This window comes from Lolium perenne, chromosome 1 (genome assembly GCF_019359855.2).
Source record: "Lolium perenne isolate Kyuss_39 chromosome 1, Kyuss_2.0, whole genome shotgun sequence".
In the NCBI taxonomy this organism is placed as follows: Eukaryota; Viridiplantae; Streptophyta; class Magnoliopsida; order Poales; family Poaceae; genus Lolium; species Lolium perenne.
In genome coordinates, this window is record NC_067244.2 from 154,082,913 (window position 1) to 154,102,182 (window position 19,270).

At 47.3% G+C, this 19,270-nt stretch overlaps 3 protein-coding genes across 3 annotated transcripts; all 3 read left to right on the plus strand.

Moving 5' to 3' along the window:
* Positions 1 to 1,550: 1,550 nt before the first annotated feature.
* Positions 1,551 to 3,853, plus strand: LOC127308433 (U-box domain-containing protein 36). Its single transcript, XM_051339259.2, has 7 exons — positions 1,551 to 1,959; positions 2,066 to 2,187; positions 2,262 to 2,383; positions 2,486 to 2,590; positions 2,712 to 2,808; positions 2,901 to 3,044; positions 3,170 to 3,853. Exons 1-7 carry the CDS (start codon positions 1,788 to 1,790, stop codon positions 3,623 to 3,625), a joined length of 1,218 nt encoding a protein of 405 aa, XP_051195219.1. The 5' UTR covers positions 1,551 to 1,787; the 3' UTR covers positions 3,626 to 3,853.
* A 5,656-nt stretch (positions 3,854 to 9,509) lies between these two features.
* Positions 9,510 to 13,220, plus strand: LOC127308418 (translocase of chloroplast 101, chloroplastic). Its single transcript, XM_051339244.2, has 2 exons — positions 9,510 to 9,700; positions 9,803 to 13,220. Exon 2 carries the CDS (start codon positions 9,841 to 9,843, stop codon positions 13,054 to 13,056), a length of 3,216 nt encoding a protein of 1,071 aa, XP_051195204.1. The 5' UTR covers positions 9,510 to 9,700; positions 9,803 to 9,840; the 3' UTR covers positions 13,057 to 13,220.
* Positions 13,221 to 13,912: 692 nt separating this feature from the next.
* On the plus strand, positions 13,913 to 18,383 carry LOC127308425 (U-box domain-containing protein 33). The gene is made up of 8 exons (XM_051339251.1): positions 13,913 to 14,208; positions 14,436 to 14,557; positions 14,688 to 14,809; positions 14,907 to 15,011; positions 15,192 to 15,528; positions 15,667 to 16,140; positions 16,765 to 17,487; positions 17,869 to 18,383. Exons 1-8 carry the CDS (start codon positions 13,935 to 13,937, stop codon positions 18,094 to 18,096), a joined length of 2,385 nt encoding a protein of 794 aa, XP_051195211.1. The 5' UTR covers positions 13,913 to 13,934; the 3' UTR covers positions 18,097 to 18,383.
* Positions 18,384 to 19,270: the final 887 nt, after the last annotated feature.

The window sequence follows — 19,270 nt, forward strand, 5'->3', positions numbered from 1 at the left end:
CTTTACCGTAGACCCTTGATCCAAGAGAGGACAAGTGGTACCCTTGATACAAGAGAGGACAAGTGGTAGGGTGGGGGTCCCGATGAAGTCCCCACGGTTATTGCGGTCTATGATGGGTTGCTACGGCGAAGGAGTTCATGGTAGAGACCTGAACTGTCGTCGTGGTCGGGGTCCATCCTTAATTGGAGTAAGAGGACGGGCGAGGACCCAGGGTCGGGGTTTGCAACAACGGGTGGGTGTATGAGGTAGCGGAGGAATATGATTGGCTATGACCTTATACCGGGCCTCACACCAAAGGAAGTGTGGACGAGCCCGCGGCTCGGTTGGCACCAAGGTTAAGATCTCTTATGGGTAAAGCAACACACCTCTGCAGAGTGTAATGCACCGTGACCTGTCACTCCCTGTTCCGGGATATGGAATCGCTGACAGCCGCCGGAAAGGAGCTCCATGAAGTTCTAGTAAACCGGTGAAGGCTGACGGACATAGTTCTTCTGAATAAAAGCAACCTTTTGAAGAAATGGTTATGAAAACTTGCATTGGTATTAGACTTTCTGGTCTAATGCTGTAGCTAGTGCATTAAACACCTCTTTCCTATAATGAACTTGTTGAGTACGCTCGTACTCATCCCACTCTTAAATCCCCTGCTTAGATATGGAGGCATCGAAGAAGTATCTACAGTGCAACCCGAAGGCCGAGGAGTCAACAACTACTTCAAGAGACAAGACCCTGTCAGAGGAGTCAGATACCACATACATCAAGGAGAAAACCTAGTTTAGCCATAGAAGGGAACTAGTTTCCTAAACCTAGCTCCTACTTAACTAGAATCTATTCTTAGCCTCTTTAGCTAGTTAAATACTCTACAAATAGAGTTCGTGATAAGACTAGGCTACGAGTCGTTCTTCTGGAGTTATTTGCAGTTTTACCTCATTGTAAAGTAGGAGGCTGTGATGATCTTATGTAACAGAGTCAATGTTGTAATTCTATAGACATGCCTTGGACCCGCATATGTTTCTGTTGTACCACTCTGAGCGATATAATACTAGTGAAACGGTGTTTCATTGGTGTTATATCAGACTTGCATACTACACCATGCAGTGGTATGCCGGGTCACCACACTCCGGCCTTGTGTGTGTGTCTGTGCTTCAGTTTGGGGGCGTTTTCATGCCCGGATGTTGTTGGTGTGTTGTATGACTTTGGTGTTGTGGACTTTGTACTCTGCCGTTGGGGTTTTATTAATTTAAAGTCGGGCTCTGCTCGAGCCTTCCGTGTAATGTTTCACCCGATGTTGCTTACATTTTACTATTTGGCTAACACTAAGTTTTCTATTTGTGTGGCCATCTTCTTACTGGAAACGGCAAATTAAGCTTCGGAAGCTCGAAACGGCAGCCTAGGAGAGTTCAGGTCCAGCAGATGATGCCAGATTCCCAGCATCTTTATCTGCCGTGCCGTGGGAACTACATGAGTAATAACTAGTCAAACACGCAAGACAAATTAAGTATTTCGACAGCAAAACGAGCACAAGTCCTGGCGTGATGGGACGAGCGAGTTCAGACCAACCTGAGCTTCCAGCTTGACCGATGGTTCGGTCGGCTCCTGCGCGCGTGTCCCTGCCCGTCGCTGTCGCGTCCCGGCGCCCGTGGCCTCTTGGCCCTCCTCCCCACGGCGAGCGACGCGCCACCGTCTTCCTCCCGTTCCCCCGGTCCAAAGTCTCCTCCCTGCGCACTCCGTCCTCATTCCACAACCGCGTGTCCTGGTGCGAGCTCCAGTAGGAAGCGAGCAAGAACTGGATGGAGGCCGCGACGGCGGAGGAGAATAGGAAGGTGTTCGTCGTGGTGCCGGCGGAGCCCAGGGCGGGGCGGTCGACGCTGTCGTGGGCTCTCGTCAACCTCTGCGGCGGCGGCGGAGCCACCACGGTCGTCGTCACGCACGTGCACGTCCCGCCGCAGATGATCCCCGTCAGTACGTGTTCGCCGCGCGCCCTTCATCTCACATGCGTGCGAGTCTCCGGCCGGCCTCTGCATCGTCGCCCGACACTGACTTTTTCTTTCTTGCTTACCGATCTCAGTGGGAGCCAAATTCCACGCCAGCAAGCTGCACCCGGAGCAAGTGAGCTCGTTCAGAATGATGGAGCGCGAGAAGGCGGACAAGATGCTGGACGAATACTTCCATCAGTGCTCGAAAACGAAGGTGCCATATCATTTCTCTTGGTTGAAACGTTTCCCTTTTAAGTGACAATTAAGCACAGCGTCTGTAAATTCCAGGTGAAATGCGAGAAGCTGGTGATTGAGAAGGAGGATGTCGCGTCCGGTCTCGTCGAGCTCATTCGCCTCCATGGGATCACTGAGCTCGTAGTCCCGGCTGCCGCGGACAAGCACTACTCGAGGTAGCTATCTGACACTGACAGAACTCTGTTTCCTGCAAATTCAGACATGCTCTGCAAAAAAAAAAAAAAATCGCTTACATGATTTTCCATTTCCTCCTCCAGAAAATTGGACAAACCTGTCTGCATGACAGCAGCAGCAGTAATGCAGAGAGCTGACCCATCATGCAAGATTTGGTTCGTCTGCAAGGAGCAGTTGATCTGCATCAGGTAAAAAAAAAAATATCGTAGTAGCTTCCCAACTTTTATCTGATGGCAAATCGATAACCGAGTTCAAAACATCTCCGATTCACTTCTTTTCTTAGCAAACTAACCCTGTTTTCCAATGTAGAGACACTGAAGCAGAAATCTCACCATCGGCTGTCACTGCACCATTGCTCCTTAATCCTGGTCATGAAATTCTGCACCTCTCAACTCACCAGGAAGAGGTGAGCTCGATCATTCAGTAACATCTTCTGATTTTTTAGATGCTGATCTTGCAGGAATGACTGTTTCTGAGATATTTGTATTTCCTTTCTAGGATGGTGACATTGAGATTGAGTTGGGGTTCTATGAGGAACTCGGAGAGGCATGCAGAGCAGCCGACGACCTGATGAACAGAGCTCTGAAAGAATCTCGCAGGCGTCAGAAAGCAGAAGAAGAAGTGGCCTCGTCTCTCCGCAAGGTATAACTCCTTGCCATAAAGACATAAACTCAACTTCTTCAGAAAATCGTGTGAGATCAATAAGAAATATGATCGTAAAAAACAAACCAATTGCAATACTGTAGTAAGAACTCTGAACCTTGCAGGCGAAAGAATACGAGGAGCTTTACTTGGAGGAGGTGAAGAAGAGGGAAGAGGTCGAAGCAGCTCTTGCGAGAGCAGAAGCAGAAATTTCAGAGCTACGACAGGCAATCCAGCGGAACACGACCAGGGAGGAACCCCAAGAGGCAGCGGCAATGCCATCGATTATCCTGGGACAGCCCGGCATCGTCTCCGGTGAACCGGAGCCGGTGCTCTGCCGATGCCAGAGGAAGCTGGCCGCGTCCTCCCCGTCGTCGGTCCTACTCCTACCATCGTCACCTCCTGCAGACGAAGACGGGTGCACCTGTGAAGCCGGCGCGGTCGGGTGCTGCTGCTGGCTCGACACCGACGGGATGCCGTCGCCCGTGGGCGCCGCCAAACCGCTCGGGCGCCCGGGATTTGCTCTATGTGCCGTGGTCCAAGATTACATGAGGCAGCAGCAGAGGTGCCCGTTTCCTTGATTCAAGTGCCATGCGCCTTGGCAGCTTCTCCTGGGTGGTGCAGTGCACGGTGCACTAGTTAGATTTTTGTTCGTCCTTCACATACATGTATACGCAGCAGGGTGGCCGGGTGAGCCGTGGCCCACCCTGAATTTTTGAAATATGTTTTATATTTAGTTATTTGGGTAAATGTTTATCACACACGAGCAGTAAAAAAACAAAAGTTATAGAGGTGTGCCCACCCTTCAATATTTTTGTGTGTCCGCCACTGCATGGTGCGTGTATAAAAACTAGCCGAGGTGTCTAGTTCGCATATGAAAAGAGATGAACATATCTACAATATTCTAGCAACCAAATTTCATCGAATTTTCAAATTGTGTACCTATAAATAGCGTTATTTTCAAATTGCCTCTCCAGTCAGGATTTTGAGGACATATTTCATGAAAAGTCGAGCACAAAATTAGGTAGCCAAGCAAATTGATCATAAGACACTCCACGAAGTGTTTCACTGGCAAAGATTGGCAGTGACTTCCATGTCACACCCTCTAGGAGGCAATGATGTTCATGCATGAGGGTCCTTCTAAAAGTTTCATTGTCTTATCAACATTGATAAATTCATTAATGGTTCCTTGAATATTTGCCAAATCTTGTTTAATCTACAACTAGACAAACTCATTCTTCGACTTCACTAACAACTTGGTAAGCGGTCCAATTGATGATGTGGTATTGGCTTAAACATCTAGCACCCTAGTGGAAGATTTTTTTTTTTTGAAAAGATAGAATAAATCAGGAAAATAAATTTGAAAAAATCCAAAACTATAAAAAGTTTGATTTTGAAACATTATTATAGTTTCAGAAAATGGAACCACAACTGAAAAGACATTGGTAAATACTAGGAAAAATGCCCGCGCGTTGCAGCGGGAGCAGGGCTACATCGTAGGTCACACAAATTATGTTGTCGGTACGATGTGGTTAACACGTCCATGAGGCATCGGTTTGACGGCAGGTGCGGCGGTACTTGGCGGCATTGGGTTGAGGATTATTATAGGAAATATGTCCATGCATTACGATGGGAGATATATTTTTTCAAATATCCATATACTTCTACTGAATAAACATCCTTGGCGTTGGCGTAATTACTGTCAAGAACTAAAATTATTTCTACAAATAATATATATTCAAATAATGGATCACATAATATACATGAACACTTCATACATGGTATAAATTGGAACAAGAGTTCCTCTTCCAATACAAGAAAATCGAAATCATTAAGAAATTCGATAAGATGATCTCAATTTAGGGGTGGCAAGGACATAGTATTTAGGGGCGTGCTCCTGACCACGTTGCTAGTCAGTTACGGTGTTTGATAGCCACCAACGTTTATGAGGCTGCTCAGAAGGCGATGCAAGTGAAGTTTCATGTCCCCATCCAGCCATCCTTATACCTGAGAAGCACGGCCTCCGAACGGGGAGCTACCTTGTCGTGTGGTGGTAGGCAATCGAGGTCATCGTCATCGTCCGGTGCTCGTCAGGATAGGCGGTACACCGAATCCTCCTCCAAACCACCTCTACACCGAATGTCCAAATCCTCTCCCACAAATCTTTCGATATCGACTGAATCCCGACCACGAAGGCGACAAATCATGCCTAGTGGCTTGGCCTTAATGTGGAGGAGGAACAGCGTCATCTTCAAGCTCAGTGCGTCGAGGAGCGAGCGAAACAGGGAGACGCCTCGGGCGCGGCCCTATCGATTGTGGCCCTCCAACGCAATCCCTTGCAACTCTCATGTGTCTATCGACAATGGCCTCCGTGTCGCCGCTCGTAGTTCCGGCTACGCCTACGCAGCACCCATCCTCTTCCCAGCGGGGGGGGGGGGGGGGGGAGCTCCTGGCGAGTCGCGATCGAATCAAGAGGGTTGGCCAGACGGCGTAGTTAATCGTGGTTTCGGACCTCATCGCGTAGGTATTTAAAGTACACGCTCGACCAATCGGGTTCGAGACCAAGTGAACCATATAGAGCGAACAAAGGATTCCACGTTAGGTTCTAGACAGGACTCTGCTACTCATATGAATCCTACGACCACAAAGGATTGCAGGACTTTACTCGTATGAATCCTAAGAACGGCGAAGGACACATAACACAAGAAGAACACAAACTCTACCATAGACGAAGCTGCACTTCGCAACGGAAGAAAGTGCAAAGCGACAGACGAAACTATAGAAACGTTAGTTCCTTTATTATTAAAAGATTAAAGATAATTTCGTTTTTTGTATTTTTCTATTTTTTGAAGAAAAAATATATTTAGTAATACTTGATGTAAAATGAGGAAGAGAAAATGTGTGCAAGTATTTTGGGCTCACTATAATGTGATGGAACGTGCAAGGCTCAAGAAGCAGGTCTAACTTGTCATTGAAACGGGCGAGGGAAAAAAAAGATTCGTGTGGTGGGGTGAACGTACGAGCCCTTGGACACGTGTGCGGTATAGAGAAAAAAAAAAGGTGCGTACCAGATTACAGGCCCACCAATTCCATTGGGGCCGAAGCCGCTCTACGCGTCCTGGGCGCTAGCTGTGCCTGTGCCTCCGCTTCAGGTGCGACGCGGGTGAAGAGACCTGTGCTGTGCGGGAGGATGGACCAGGAACGCGATTTTCCGAACAGATGGTGCGAACCGTTTTCTAAGCGGTGGCAGCAGTTGTAATATCTACAGAAAATCTGGGGCAACTAAAAAACGGACAAAAAATTAGGGAGAAACCTTACTTCCTTTATTAATAGGTATAGATATAGATATAGACTAGCACAATGCCCGCGCGTTGCTGCGGAAAAACTAAAACTTCTTGCATGAAATAATAATGTATGAGTAATAATAATATAATAGTTACTCTGAGTACCACTTTTGAGTTTATGAAGACACATGTCAACTGTGCGATGCCCTCGAGCCTTGCTATCTGCAATCCTCTATTACTGATGTCTACACTGATCCGGTCTCGGTCGACCGATCTGATTTAAATTTTATGAAACAACCAATCCGATTTAAATTTTATGAAACAACCAATACGATTTGAGTGTTGATTTTTTTCATCTGGACGGTTACCTTGATTTAGAGCTAGGTGTTTTTCTTAGCTTGACCAGTCTGATAGATATGAAGCTCGGCCGCAACTTGGAATTATGTAACCTGTATGACCTCCATGATTTTCCTATCTGATTGAGATGTGAATAAAAATTATGTGACTTGTATGACCTCCTCCATGGTTTTCCCACGTCTAACACACTTATTGACTTTTTAGACGTTTCTGTTGAGCAGGGGTCGTGCATGTTTTCCCTTTTATGATTTCGTGGCTGCTGGCGAAATCATGCATCGATTATTTTCTTTGTGGAAAATGACCCGAAGAGATAAAAGCTGGGGCCGTGAATGTAGGAATCTTCATGAGTTTTTAGATCGGGGGGAATTTCCCATTGGAGCATCGCATCTGGGGCCGGCCGTGCTCTGCCTCCCGATCTCCCGCCGGCCGGCCGTCCTCCCTCTCTCCCTCCCTCACCGCTTCCCCCTGTTGGCTCACAGGACGCCGCTCTCGATTTCGTCTCCTCTCCTGCGCACACACGCCCCTCTCCATCCGCCTCCAACTGATCCTTCCTCTCCCTCACGACTGCGGCGGTCCCGGCCGGCGAACCTAAACATCGGTCGTCCTTCCGTGCTCCGGTCTCTCCTCTCACCGCCGTCCTCTCGTTGCTCTTGTCTTTACCAGAGCCCTTTTAATTCCTTCCTAAGCACTGCATCTTGGACCAACTTGTTGTTCTCGGAGGCGACTTGGAAATTCCTAAAAATTTACGTATATAAACCGGCTGGATTAAGTGCACTTAAGCGAGGTGGGATTATTTAGCAAAGAATTTCCAGTCGTATCCGTAGATTTTGCATTGCATGTTTTCTAGATGCTTCTAGAAAGCCCATTCATTGTGAAGCAGGCCCACAAACCACATGGCCCAGGTGCGAGCGGAGTCTTCACGAACGTACGCCAGCCACAAGCGGAGAATCGTACGAAGAAACAGATTGTTACCCAAAAAACGTTTCGGGTTCATTTAAGCGGTGGCAATGCAAGTAATTTTAACTGACTAATAAGGGTGCTAATAAAACGGACGAAAATTATGGGGAGAAACCTTCCTTCCTTTATTAGTAGGTATAGATATAGATGGACAACTTTCACTAGTTTTTTCATATCCCAACTTGTTTTGTGAGTTTTATGATAGTAGTTCTTTGTTTTCTCAATAATACATATGCTCTTGAGCTTTTATAGGTTGTTGTTGTTGTTGTTGTTGTTGTTGTTGTTGTTGTTGTTGTTGTTGTTGTTGTTGTTGTTGTTGTTATTATTTTGCAACCCTGTGTAATTATTGTTCACTTTTTAAATAAACTATTTATGTAGTTGCATTATTAGTTTTGTAAATATTATTGTATTCTTTTTCCTACATTTCTCTTGCAACTATTTTTCTAGTTGTCTTTCTGATAGCATGGTTGTTACATGTACGAAAGAAGCCACCACGTTGTCGATCAAACTAGTTAAGTTTGTCTAGGATCAAATTGCTAAATTGAATGTTAATGGTCAAATTTTCTTTAACTTCAAAGTTTATAGGATAAAAAAGAACCGATCAAAAGTTGGGATATATAAAATACAAAACATAAATATTTCAAAAACTAAAAAATAAAATGTTTAACTCGAATTAATAATTTTTTGTGTAGAGTTGAATGCTCTGTTGAACGTGAAATTGACCCTCTTTAGAAGTTCGACAAAAAATGGGATTCTTCTAAAGTTAAACCAAATCTAATCATTTTGCTCAAAACTAGCCGAACTTGACTACTGCAACACCGCATCTCTTGGTGTTTGAAAAAAAACCTTATAGTTTTGTCGCAGTGAATGAGAATTGAAGATCAATGCTAAAATTGATGAAGTTGAGTTGTTAGATCTGAACGCTAAAGCGTATGGTCAAAGTTTCGGTGGAACGTTATTTTTTCAGTTTGGCCCTAACATTTTTGCTGCTTTAGAGCTTGTAAACAGGCCAAAACTATAAAATAACTGTCAGTTTACGGGTTCAGCTTGAAAATCGGCGCAGATCAGTTACTGCAAATGGGACGAAACCGATTTTTTATATAGACCGAGCCCGAAAATCAAACTCTGCCCCCTATTCGTAGGGGCTGGAAGGTCGAACTGAAGGCTAAACTGTATTCCTAGTGGCGTTTTGGTGGGCTGAAACTTCAGCTCCGAACAGTGCATTTCCGCAGGAGGACTTCCGGAATATGACCAAAATTCGGCAAAATTCGGCCGGAAGACAACCAAATTTAAATCAGCGTGGAAATGTGAGCGCTCGAAGCGGCGCGAGGTTGGCGCGGGGCTGACGCGGGGCGGGGCAGAGGCGGTGCGGCGGCGACGCGGGGCGACAAGGGGCGTACCTCGGCCGGAGGTGGGGGCCGGAGCAGGATGGTGGTTGCAATCGAGTAGAGGAAGAAGAAGAAAGCAAAGGAAAAAAAAACCAACATGTGGGTCTAGTGGCATATTTAGGAATATGCTTTTTTTATAGTTTTAGTTTACGGATTCTGATCTGCGCCGGCATTTTTTGGACCCGTAAACACGAGTTCAGTGATCTGAACTCGCGTTTTACGTTTTGAATGTTTACGGGCATGCTTTTAGAGAAGAAAACTGATTTGGTTTACTCTAGAAAAAAAGTCAATTTTGTCGAAAATCAACTGCCCATTGTGGCGTGCCTGATTATGACACTCCAACGCAATCCCACCGTAAATCCACTGCAACTCTTTTGTTGGCAGCTTTGAAGTGTGCAACTTAAGATTCGCAAAAAATAAAAAAAAGGTGTGCAACTTACCGGGGGCATAGCCGTAAACCATCTTGTCTTGAGGGTTCCCAGTTCTGCCCCCAAAGCGGCGCAGCAGCCTGGAGAGACCTGACCACCTTCGTCTTTGTTCTTGTTCTCCGCGCCGCGCGGGGCAACCCATCACAACTCCGATCTCCTACGACGCCGCCCGCCATCACCGCCGCCGCCGAGGTTGGCGGGCTGGACGCAATCCCCCCGAGCTGCCTAATCCAACTACAAAGGTTCCGCCTTTCACAAGTGTTTTTCCCTCATATTTCCGTTCGCACGTTATTTTCCTTCCCCTGTCGCTGTTGTTTGATCCGTCCCGTCTCTGTTGGTGCCAGAACTAGGGTTGCGCTCCGCGCGCCTTCGGGGGCTCGCGATGGACAACAGTGCCGTGGGCGAGAAGGGCGTGCCGGAGGCGGAGGATCGGGGGAGCCAGGGCGGAGTCGCCGAGGAGGAAGCGGGGGCCGCGCAAGTCGCCGCGGACCCGGCCGCGAAGGTGGGTGGTGGTGGCGAGATCTTGGATGCCAAAGAAGGGGACGGGGCCGAGGGGGTTGTGCCGGCGCAGGAGGGCGGTGGCGGTGAGGCTGTGGAGGTCAGGCAAATGAACGCTGACGGCGAGGTGGCGGTGTCTGATGTGGCCTCGAACGAGGCGAACATGGATCCATCGGCCGGCCAAGATCACCAGGCTGCCCAGAACGGTGCAGCGCCGGAGGACGGGCCACCGGCTGCGGCCGTGGAGTCTGACGAGGATGCCGATCTGTTTGTGGAGGTAGAGCAGCAGGAGCCGGCTGGTTCAGATCATAGCGAGGAGTTCTTTGATAATGCGGAGACTTTGGTAGCCGGAGAATCTGTCGCCATTGAGGGTGAGGTAATTGGTGATGGTATGCATGCCGAGATCGGTGTCGAGGATGACGATGCACATGATGAGCATCGGGAGCGCTTAGAGGAGGCAGCCATGTTGGAAGCAATCAGGCAGTGTGTGACAGATGCTGTTCTGGCTGAACATCTCGAGGAGCAACCTGAGAGGGGCAGTGAAGATGTTCCTGGCTCTGATAGCAATCCTGAGCTCCCCACTAATTCTAGTGAACCGGAATATGTTAAAGAAGCTACCTTGGTTGATCAGAGCAAAGAGCAGCCAGAAGATGGCAAGGGAGATATTGCTGCCCCTGATACCAAGCTTGAGGTGCCTACACAATCTGGAGGTGAAGCTGATGTGGTGATCGAGGAATTGGATGACTCAAACTCCTCTGATGATGAGAATAAAGCTAGCTCTGCTCCTGCACGATCCTCTAGTGCCGCTGAAGGCCAGACCAATGCCCCCTCTTTGCTGGCTCGTCCTGCTGGCCTTGGATCATCGACTTCCTTGCTGCAACCTCCCGCCCGACCGGTTCAGCAGGTCCGTGCTAATGGTCCAGTCGCTGTGGACAGGGATGCTCGGCAGGATACTGAATCTGCTGGGGATGATGGAGATGAGAATGATGAAATCCGTGAGAAGCTCCAGATGATCCGTGTTAAGTTTTTGCGTCTTGCAAACAGGTTTGGGCAAACGCCTCACAATATGGTGGTCTCACAGGTTCTTTACCGGCTTGGGCTGGCAGAACAGATTAGAAGAAATGGTCGTGGCGTTTTTAGCTATGACCGAGCACAAGATATGGCAGAACGTCTTGAAGCTGCTAATGAGCCCCTTGATTTGTCTTGCACTATCTTGGTTCTTGGTAAATCTGGGGTTGGCAAGAGTGCTACTATCAATTCGATTTTTGATGATGTCAACCTAGAGACTGATGCTTTTGAATCGAGCACTAGAAAAGTTCAAGAAGTAGTTGGTACGGTTGAGGGAATCAAAGTAAAAGTGATTGATACACCTGGCCTTTCAAGCTCATCTTCAGACCAGCACTACAATCAGAAGGTTCTCAATTCTGTGAAGAAACTTGTCAGCAAAAACCCTCCTGATATTGTTCTTTATTTTGACCGACTGGATATGCAGAGTAGGGACAATGGTGATGTCCCTCTGCTGCAGTCCATCAGCAAAGTGTTTGGAGCCTCGGTCTGGTTCAATGCGATAGTCGTGTTAACTCATGCTGCATCTGCACCACCAGATGGGCCAAATGGAATTCCTCTTAGCTATGAGATGTTTGTCACCCAGAGGTCCCATGTAGTCCAGCAAGCAATAAGGCAAGCAGCTAGTGATGTTCGTCTCATGAATCCAGTCGCTCTGGTGGAAAATCACTCAGCTTGCAGGACCAATAGGGCAGGCCAGAGAGTGTTGCCAAATGGACAAGTCTGGAAGCCACAGCTGCTATTACTCTGCTTTGCTTCAAAGGTCTTAGCAGAGGCCAATTCGTTTCTGAAGTTGCAGGATAGTCCCAGTGGTAAACCTTCTAGTACGAGGATTCCTCCACTTCCTTTCCTCCTCTCTTCACTTCTTCAGTCCCGAGCCCCGCTGAAGTTGCCAGAGGAGCAGTATGGAGACGATGACGATATTGAAGATGATTTAGTAGATGGTTATGGTTCAGATGATGGCTCAGACTATGACGACTTGCCTCCCTTTAAGCGCCTCACGAAGGCTCAACTTTCAAAGCTCAACCATGCACAGAGGAAGGCATATCTTGAGGAGCTAGACTATAGAGAGAAGCTATTCTACAAAAAACAGCTGAAAGAGGAAAGTATGCGTCGTAAAATAATGAAGAAGATGGCTGCAGAGGCCAAGGATCGAGTAGATGATTTCAGTAACAACAATGTTGAGGATGATGACAGTACTCCAACCAATGTTGCTGTGCCTATGCCTGACATGGTATTGCCCTCAACTTTTGATTCTGACTATCCTAGCCATCGCTATCGTTTTCTGGATACACCAAGTGAATGGCTTGTCAGGCCCGTGTTGGAGACCCAGGGCTGGGATCATGATGTTGGTTATGAAGGTCTGAATGTTGAAAGGTTATTCGCTGTCAAAGGTAAAGTCCCTTTATCTGTGTCTGGTCAGCTAACAAAAGACAAGAAGGATAGCTCCCTCCAAATGGAGGTTGCAAGTTCTGTTAAGCATGGCGAGGGTAAAACTACTTCAGTCGGACTTGATATGCAGTCTGTTGGTAAGGACATGGCGTACACTGTTCGTGGTGAGTCAAGATTTAAGAACTTCAGGCGCAATAACACGGCTGCTGGGATATCTGCGACACTCCTGGGAGACTCTGTCTCAGCTGGTGTGAAGATTGAAGACAAACTAATAGTGAACAAGCAGCTGAGGCTTCTGGTAAGTGGCGGTGCTATGAGCGGGAGAGGTGATGCAGCTTATGGTGGCCGTCTCGAAGCAACACTAAGAGACAAAGATTACCCAATAGGGCGCATGCTTTCTACTCTCGCGATTTCGGTGGTGGATTGGCATGGAGATCTGGCAGTTGGGTGCAACGCCCAGTCCCAGATTCCTGCTGGAAGATCTAGCAACTTGATTGGCAGTGTGAATCTGAGCAATAAGGGGACCGGGCAAGTCAGTATCCGCCTGAACAGCTCGGAACATCTACAGATCGCGCTTCTCGCCCTGGTGCCTATATATAAGAACGTCAGGAAGTTACTGGATAGCTACTATGAATCTATCTAGTATAGTAGGAAGAGACAGCGAGAAGATCCTTAGGGTTAATGGAATCATAAAATGGAACTCTCCATATGTTTATTTATTTTTCTAATCTTTGTCAGCTTTGTAACAAAATTATATTTTCCCGAGCTCTGCTCGGTGAGGTTAAATTTTGGGATGCATCCATGTCATATGTTTGAATGGCCATTAAGCTGGCAACCTGATGCGGTTGCCTACTACATCTGTTTCAAAAATAAGTGTGCAACTTTATCTAAGTATGTATGTATCTAGACACATTTTAGTACGGAGTATGTAGATCTACCCCTATCTAGATGAAGTGGCGATAATTATTTTGGAACGGAGGGACTCCTTTTTTTTTGTAGTTTCTGATGTAAATTGTGTTACCGCTGCATACTATTATAGTATTATACCTCTTTCCGATAGTATTAGTGTTCCTCCCATCGCAATTTCAACGACAAACTGTGTCTTGTTATGAGTTTGTTTTACCAGACTCTGCATCTGAAGTTAAATTGAAGCCGGCGAGCACTTGCAGAAGTCAACGCCTCCCTCGGCCCCACCACGTTGACCCAAACCTGGACCGTCCTGCCAGTTGAAGACTTCGTGCCAGGTTCGGCGTCCAGTGTACAAAACTCAGAACACTAGTCAATTTTGTTCCTTGTTATCCTCTGTTAGTAGCTAGTCAATTTTGTTCATCTGAAAAAATGCTATAGTCAATCTTGTTAGCTATAGGACTAACGAACAGCCCAGGACTCCAGGAGATAAACTCGTTTTCGGTTGCGCGGCGCGCGCGCCGTATCGCGTACGCGCAGGGTTGATATGTATATGTTCCGTGGCACTCGGAGTGGACTACCGGGCACGCACGCGCCATTCTGCCAGCATCGCCCATGGAGCCGGTGTGGGAGACGGCCAGCGAGCGGAGCGGCGTTGATTCCCTGTCCAGCGCCGGCGGCACGACGGCGACGGAGGCGCCCGAGGAGGATGCCGGCGGGGAGGAGGTCGTCAAGGTGTTCGTGGCGGTGCCGGAGCAGCACAAGAACGGCAAGTCCACGCTCGCCTGGGCGCTCCGCCACCTCGCCGCACTGGCCTCCGACGGCAATGCCGGCGCCGTGGTGGTGGTGGTCGCGCATGTCCATGCGCCGGCGCAGATGATCCCAGTTAGTACGTACCGATCGCTTCTAACTTTCTCCCCGACTAGTGCAACGGCCTTGTGAGATCAATCCATGATTAGCGTACGTCAAGTCTGACTGAAATGCCCAACTTTTTTCTTGTGTTTGTTTTGTTGATTAGATATTCTGTGTGAGTCGCAATCAATTGCACTTGATCTCATCTCAAATATGCTCATCTAACCTCATCCAAAAAACTTGCTCATCTAACTACTTTGACAGTGGGAAGCAAGTTTCACGCTAGCAAGCTGAGACCAGAACAGGTGAGTGCCTACAGGCAGTACGAAAGGGGCAAGGTGAACAAGCATTTGGACGACTACATCCGCCAGTGCTCCAAAATGAAGGTGCGCACAACCAGTCATCTAAGCTTTCTTAATCACTGTGGTACATCTAGAATTAATGACAATGAGTCATGCCTGAACATGGCAAGAGGCAACAGACTGAACTAGTGTCATTTTTTCCTTTTCTTATCAGATCAAAGGTAAGAAGCTTGTTATCCAGAACGAAGATATCGCCAAGGGGATCGCGGAGCTTGTTTCGAAGCACGGCGTCAACAAGCTCGTCATGGGAGCAGCCGCCGACAAGCACTACTCTAGGTATACATACTATGCAGCTTCGATAAATTTCAGAGATGTCCTGTTGGTGGCACCAGAAATGTAGCTCAGTGATGCCTTTCAATTCTTTAAATTTCAGGAAAATGATGGCTCCCAGGTCCAAGACGGCACTTGCAGTTATTCAACAGGCTGACCCGTCGTGCAAGATTTGGTTCGTATGCAAGGAGCATCTGATTTCCACTAGGTACTAAGAATGTCTGAATATCTGATAAGATAACACACTCCATTTTTTCAGTTAACCTGACTTGATCCTTTACATGTGTTCATTTAAGATTACTTTTACTCATAATATTTCTTCCTTGATTGTTGCTGTCCACGTTTTTCATAATCATTTCGGGTTATTTCCTGTTTAAACTGTGTACAGAGAGGCTGGTGCTGTCAGAAGCCAAATACCTCCTTTATCTCTAGTATCCGCACATCCAAACCGACATGCAGTCAGGAATGGGGTTGAGGGCTGCATCCAGAGGTCCCTTTCCGAAAAACTATCACCGCTGTTGGTGCCTTGTCGATCAGCCATGCGAAGAACGTTTAGCATTCTGAGCATGGAGGACATCTCCGTGGGTTCCTGGGACAGCGGCAGAAGAGGTAGCTTCCCGAGCTCATGCCGCGAGGAAGCATCCAGCCATTCTTCCAGCTCATTCGAATTGCCAATAGATGATGTCTTTGCTGTCCATCAAAACACTGCACCGTGCCATGATCAGGTTATTTCTTTAGTTTCGTCAAAAAGGTTATTTAGTTTGCACGGATAGACTACCCGCACCTTAATTGGGCATGGGCAAATTAAGGTGCAATCTTTTTGACCCGGAACTGAGAGCTAATGAATGAATGATTGATTGCAGGTCAAAATTTCTGAGGATGTGTCCAAGCAGACTAGGGAAGTTGATGAGGCCATAGCCAAGGCAAATGAGGACATGAAACTGTTGAAGCAAGAGATGGAGGCAATGAGACGCAACCGTGATGATGCCGTCGAGAAGCTCTCTGAAGTGAAAGAAGAAAAGGAAGAGATGGTGGCAGCGAGCAGATACCTCGTTGACTCGCAGCGGGTGAGGCTTCAGCAACTAGAGGATGAAAGGGACACTGCCCTGGAGCGTGTGGAAGAGATCCGCAGCATGGCTTCAGGCTTGAATTTGGCATTGTTCAGCGAGTTCTCTCGGTCGGAGTTGCGGCAGGCGACGAGGAACTTCAGTGACACAATGAAGATTGGCGAAGGTGGGTTTGGGTGTGTGTACAAAGGTGTGTTGCGCAACACCACGGTGGCGATCAAGATGCTCCACTCTGAAAGCTCTCAAGGGAAGTCACAGTTCCAGCAAGAGGTAATCACTTATTTTTCCTGAACGCTGTCGTTTGCAATTTTGAACATAGGTAGCTTATGAAGCATTGACAATATAATTCGTTTGAAATACTTAGGTTATGTACATCAAAAGCATGTGTAACTTTGTATTCGTTTATGCCCCAGTATCCTGTATGTTACATTTTGTTTTGAATTTCGGTTTGAGTAAACTTCGAGACCCACAGAAATATCTAAAACTTCAGAAATCATTTTTTGCTTTCTTTCTTTCGAATTTAAACAAAAATCAAGTAAATTTGAATTTGGTCTGAATCTAGTCCCGATAACTTCAAGAAAATATATTTCAGAACCCACCAAAATTACTGAAATTACGTTGCTAATTCCTATTGTGACATTGACTACCTATTTAAGATTCATTGTCACCAATATATACACTATTTAAGGAACTTGTTGACAGAAAGTTGACTACTCTCTTCTTTTGGAGAAAAGGACTTTGTGGTCAAATAAGTAGTGTGTCAAAACCGTGCTAATGTCCAAAGCTGAACTAACGATGGATGCTTGTTTTATTGCTTAGAGCAAAAGGGTCAAATATTCAAAATTATTGCTTCAGTTGTGCTGAACTGAATACTGATCAATGTTACTGTCGCAGCTTTCTGTTCTAAGCAGAGTGAGGCACCCAAACATCGTCACGCTGATGGGCTGTTGCCCGGAGGCTTCAGGTCTCGTGTACGAGTTCCTACCAAACGGAAGCCTCGAGGACCGCCTCGCCTGCCGAAACGAGACGCCGCCACTGTCATGGCAGGCCCGCACGAGGATCATCGGCGAGATATGCTCCGCGCTCGTTTTCCTCCACTCCGGCGAGCTCAGCCCGGCCATCCATGGCGACCTCAAGCCGGCCAACATCCTCCTGGACGCCAACCTGGTCAGCAAGCTCGGCGACTTGGGCGCATCCCGCCTCCCCACCATGACCAACCCCGGCAGCACGCCATACACGGACCCGGAGTACCTGACTACCGGGGAGTTGATGGCGCGCTCGGACGTGTACTCCCTGGGCATCATCATGCTCCGTCTGGTCACGGGACAGCCGCCTCTGGGCATCGCGAGGAAGGTGGAGGACGCGCTGGAGAAGGGCGAGATGGAGACGCTGGTGGACCGGTCGGCCGGGGAGTGGCCGTTCGAGCAGGCCGAGAAGCTGATGCTGCTCGGGCTGCAGTGCGCGGAGGTCAGCAGGAGGAGGCGCCCCGAGCGAATGAGCCAGGTGTGGAGGGTGGTCGAGCCCCTGGCGAAGGCGGCCTCTGTGTCACTCGCAGCACAATCTCTTGCGCCGGGTGAGAGCAACCCGCCATTCTACTTCATCTGCCCAATTTCCCAGGTAAGTTGCATGAATTTTCCACTAGCATGTTAATAAATAAAGGGATTGAAGGATATGCTATTGTGCTCGATGAAGTAGACATGATCACAAGGTACAGGTTTAGATTGAAGGTTTGTTTCAATATGGCCAATAGTACTAAAAATTGTGGACGATCTAGTGCAGGGTCATGGGTGCCATGCCCCCCCTCAAACAATTTGTAAAATTCAGATTGCTGAATATACAACTTAGTCTTGTCTAGCGTGTTAACAAATAGCAGCATACTTCATTTTTTTCTGATGATTTTCAAAATGCTGATTTGATGTCATTGGGGGCGAAGGTGGCCTATGGTCGTCCCTGTATACTTCGCAAAAAATTTACTGATTCACACAAATGCTATTGCAGGAGGTTATGAGGAACCCTCACACCGCGGCAGATGGTTTCACCTACGAGGCGGAGGTGATCAAGGGATGGCTCGACAGCGGTCACGACACGTCCCCCATGACAAAACTGGCCCTCGCGCACCGGCACATCACCCCGAACTATGCTCTTCGTTCTGCCATCGAGGATTATATGAAGCAGCACCAGCACCAGGGCAAGCCGCCACCACAATCGGTTCGGTCAGATCGATGATAGTGCTGTTGTCGCCGGGATTTCTGTCCAGTCATTGTTGAGAAGTCTGCTCCGCTCTTGCTGTATATATTAGTTGTCTAATCTGCATCCAACTGGTTTTTAGTTTGGCATCAGTCAGGTTTAGTCTATCATATCGTGTAAGAGTAGACAGCAACACAAAATCATCGGGATTTCTACCATTAAGCATGTGGCTGTCTACTGTCTAGGCCTTATCCCAATGTTTCATTTCTGTGAGATTGGCGCAACCACTATCAGCAATGGAAACAAAATAAAAACACCCCAAACTACATTCAGCAATTCCATGTATCATTTATTACTCCGTATTATATTTTAGCTAACCATATTTTGTATTTGTCTTATCATATATAAACCAATCACTCATTCCGTGCATGATTCAGTAGAAAAGGCAAACAAACATAGATTGTTTTCCAACTCCGTTACTTGCATAATGGAAGTAACAGGTTCTTACAAGCACTGAAGAAACAAAATAAATGGACAGGGAAAAAAAATAAGTTGGAAGGAGGTGCTAGCACGAAACCTGCTGCGGATGTTTGCCCTCAACATCCCTACGGGGCAAAAACCAGCTACTAGTGTTTATCCCCCTCTAACCTACAAGTTCTTATTACAAACCAAAAAATCACCGAGTCAGAGTAAACCACCAACAAAAGACATAGTCATTAGCTCTCCGTGAGTATCAGCGGGTTTGAATCAGCATCAGATGGAACAACATTCACAACACCTCTCCCGGCGACTTCAGCATCAATCTTCCATCAGTTGATCTGCTCCATTAACAATTGCACTTTATCCTCCTCCTTGTATAACCCTGACCAGTGTTCCGTGAAGGAACACACAATGAAGACAATCGACATAGGAGATGAAGAATATACTTATCAAAAGTAATTTGTTACTGGTCTTCCAGATTGACCAACACACAGCAGCAATCAACAAGAAAAAAATCTTCTCCCTTGGGCCAAAAGGTCTAAAACCAAGCAAAACATTGCCAAATTGAATTCAGACATGAATTCGTTCCAAATATGCTACCCATAACCCCCCGGACAGGAAAATAAAAGGTGGTTACATGTTCCCATTTGATCACAGAAAGAACAACTAGGATTGCCAAGCCACTTCTTTTTCTGCATATTACCCCTTGTCAAAACAGCATTCTGCACAAGGC

What these genes read in the sequence shown, in the direction of transcription:
- LOC127308433 (XM_051339259.2), top strand. Translation starts at nt 1,788, where the DNA reads ATGGAGGCCGCGACGGCGGAGGAGAATAGGAAGGTGTTCGTCGTGGTG. An exon ending in ATCAGTGCTCGAAAACGAAG is followed by an intron (nt 2,188 to 2,261) that starts GTGCCATATCAT and finishes TGTAAATTCCAG; the next exon opens with GTGAAATGCGAGAAGCTGGT. An exon ending in GAGCAGTTGATCTGCATCAG is followed by an intron (nt 2,591 to 2,711) that starts GTAAAAAAAAAA and finishes TTTCCAATGTAG; the next exon opens with AGACACTGAAGCAGAAATCT.
- LOC127308418 (XM_051339244.2), top strand. Translation starts at nt 9,841, where the DNA reads ATGGACAACAGTGCCGTGGGCGAGAAGGGCGTGCCGGAGGCGGAGGAT.
- LOC127308425 (XM_051339251.1), top strand. Translation starts at nt 13,935, where the DNA reads ATGGAGCCGGTGTGGGAGACGGCCAGCGAGCGGAGCGGCGTTGATTCC. An exon ending in GCCGACAAGCACTACTCTAG is followed by an intron (nt 14,810 to 14,906) that starts GTATACATACTA and finishes TTTAAATTTCAG; the next exon opens with GAAAATGATGGCTCCCAGGT. An exon ending in TCATCTGCCCAATTTCCCAG is followed by an intron (nt 17,488 to 17,868) that starts GTAAGTTGCATG and finishes ATGCTATTGCAG; the next exon opens with GAGGTTATGAGGAACCCTCA.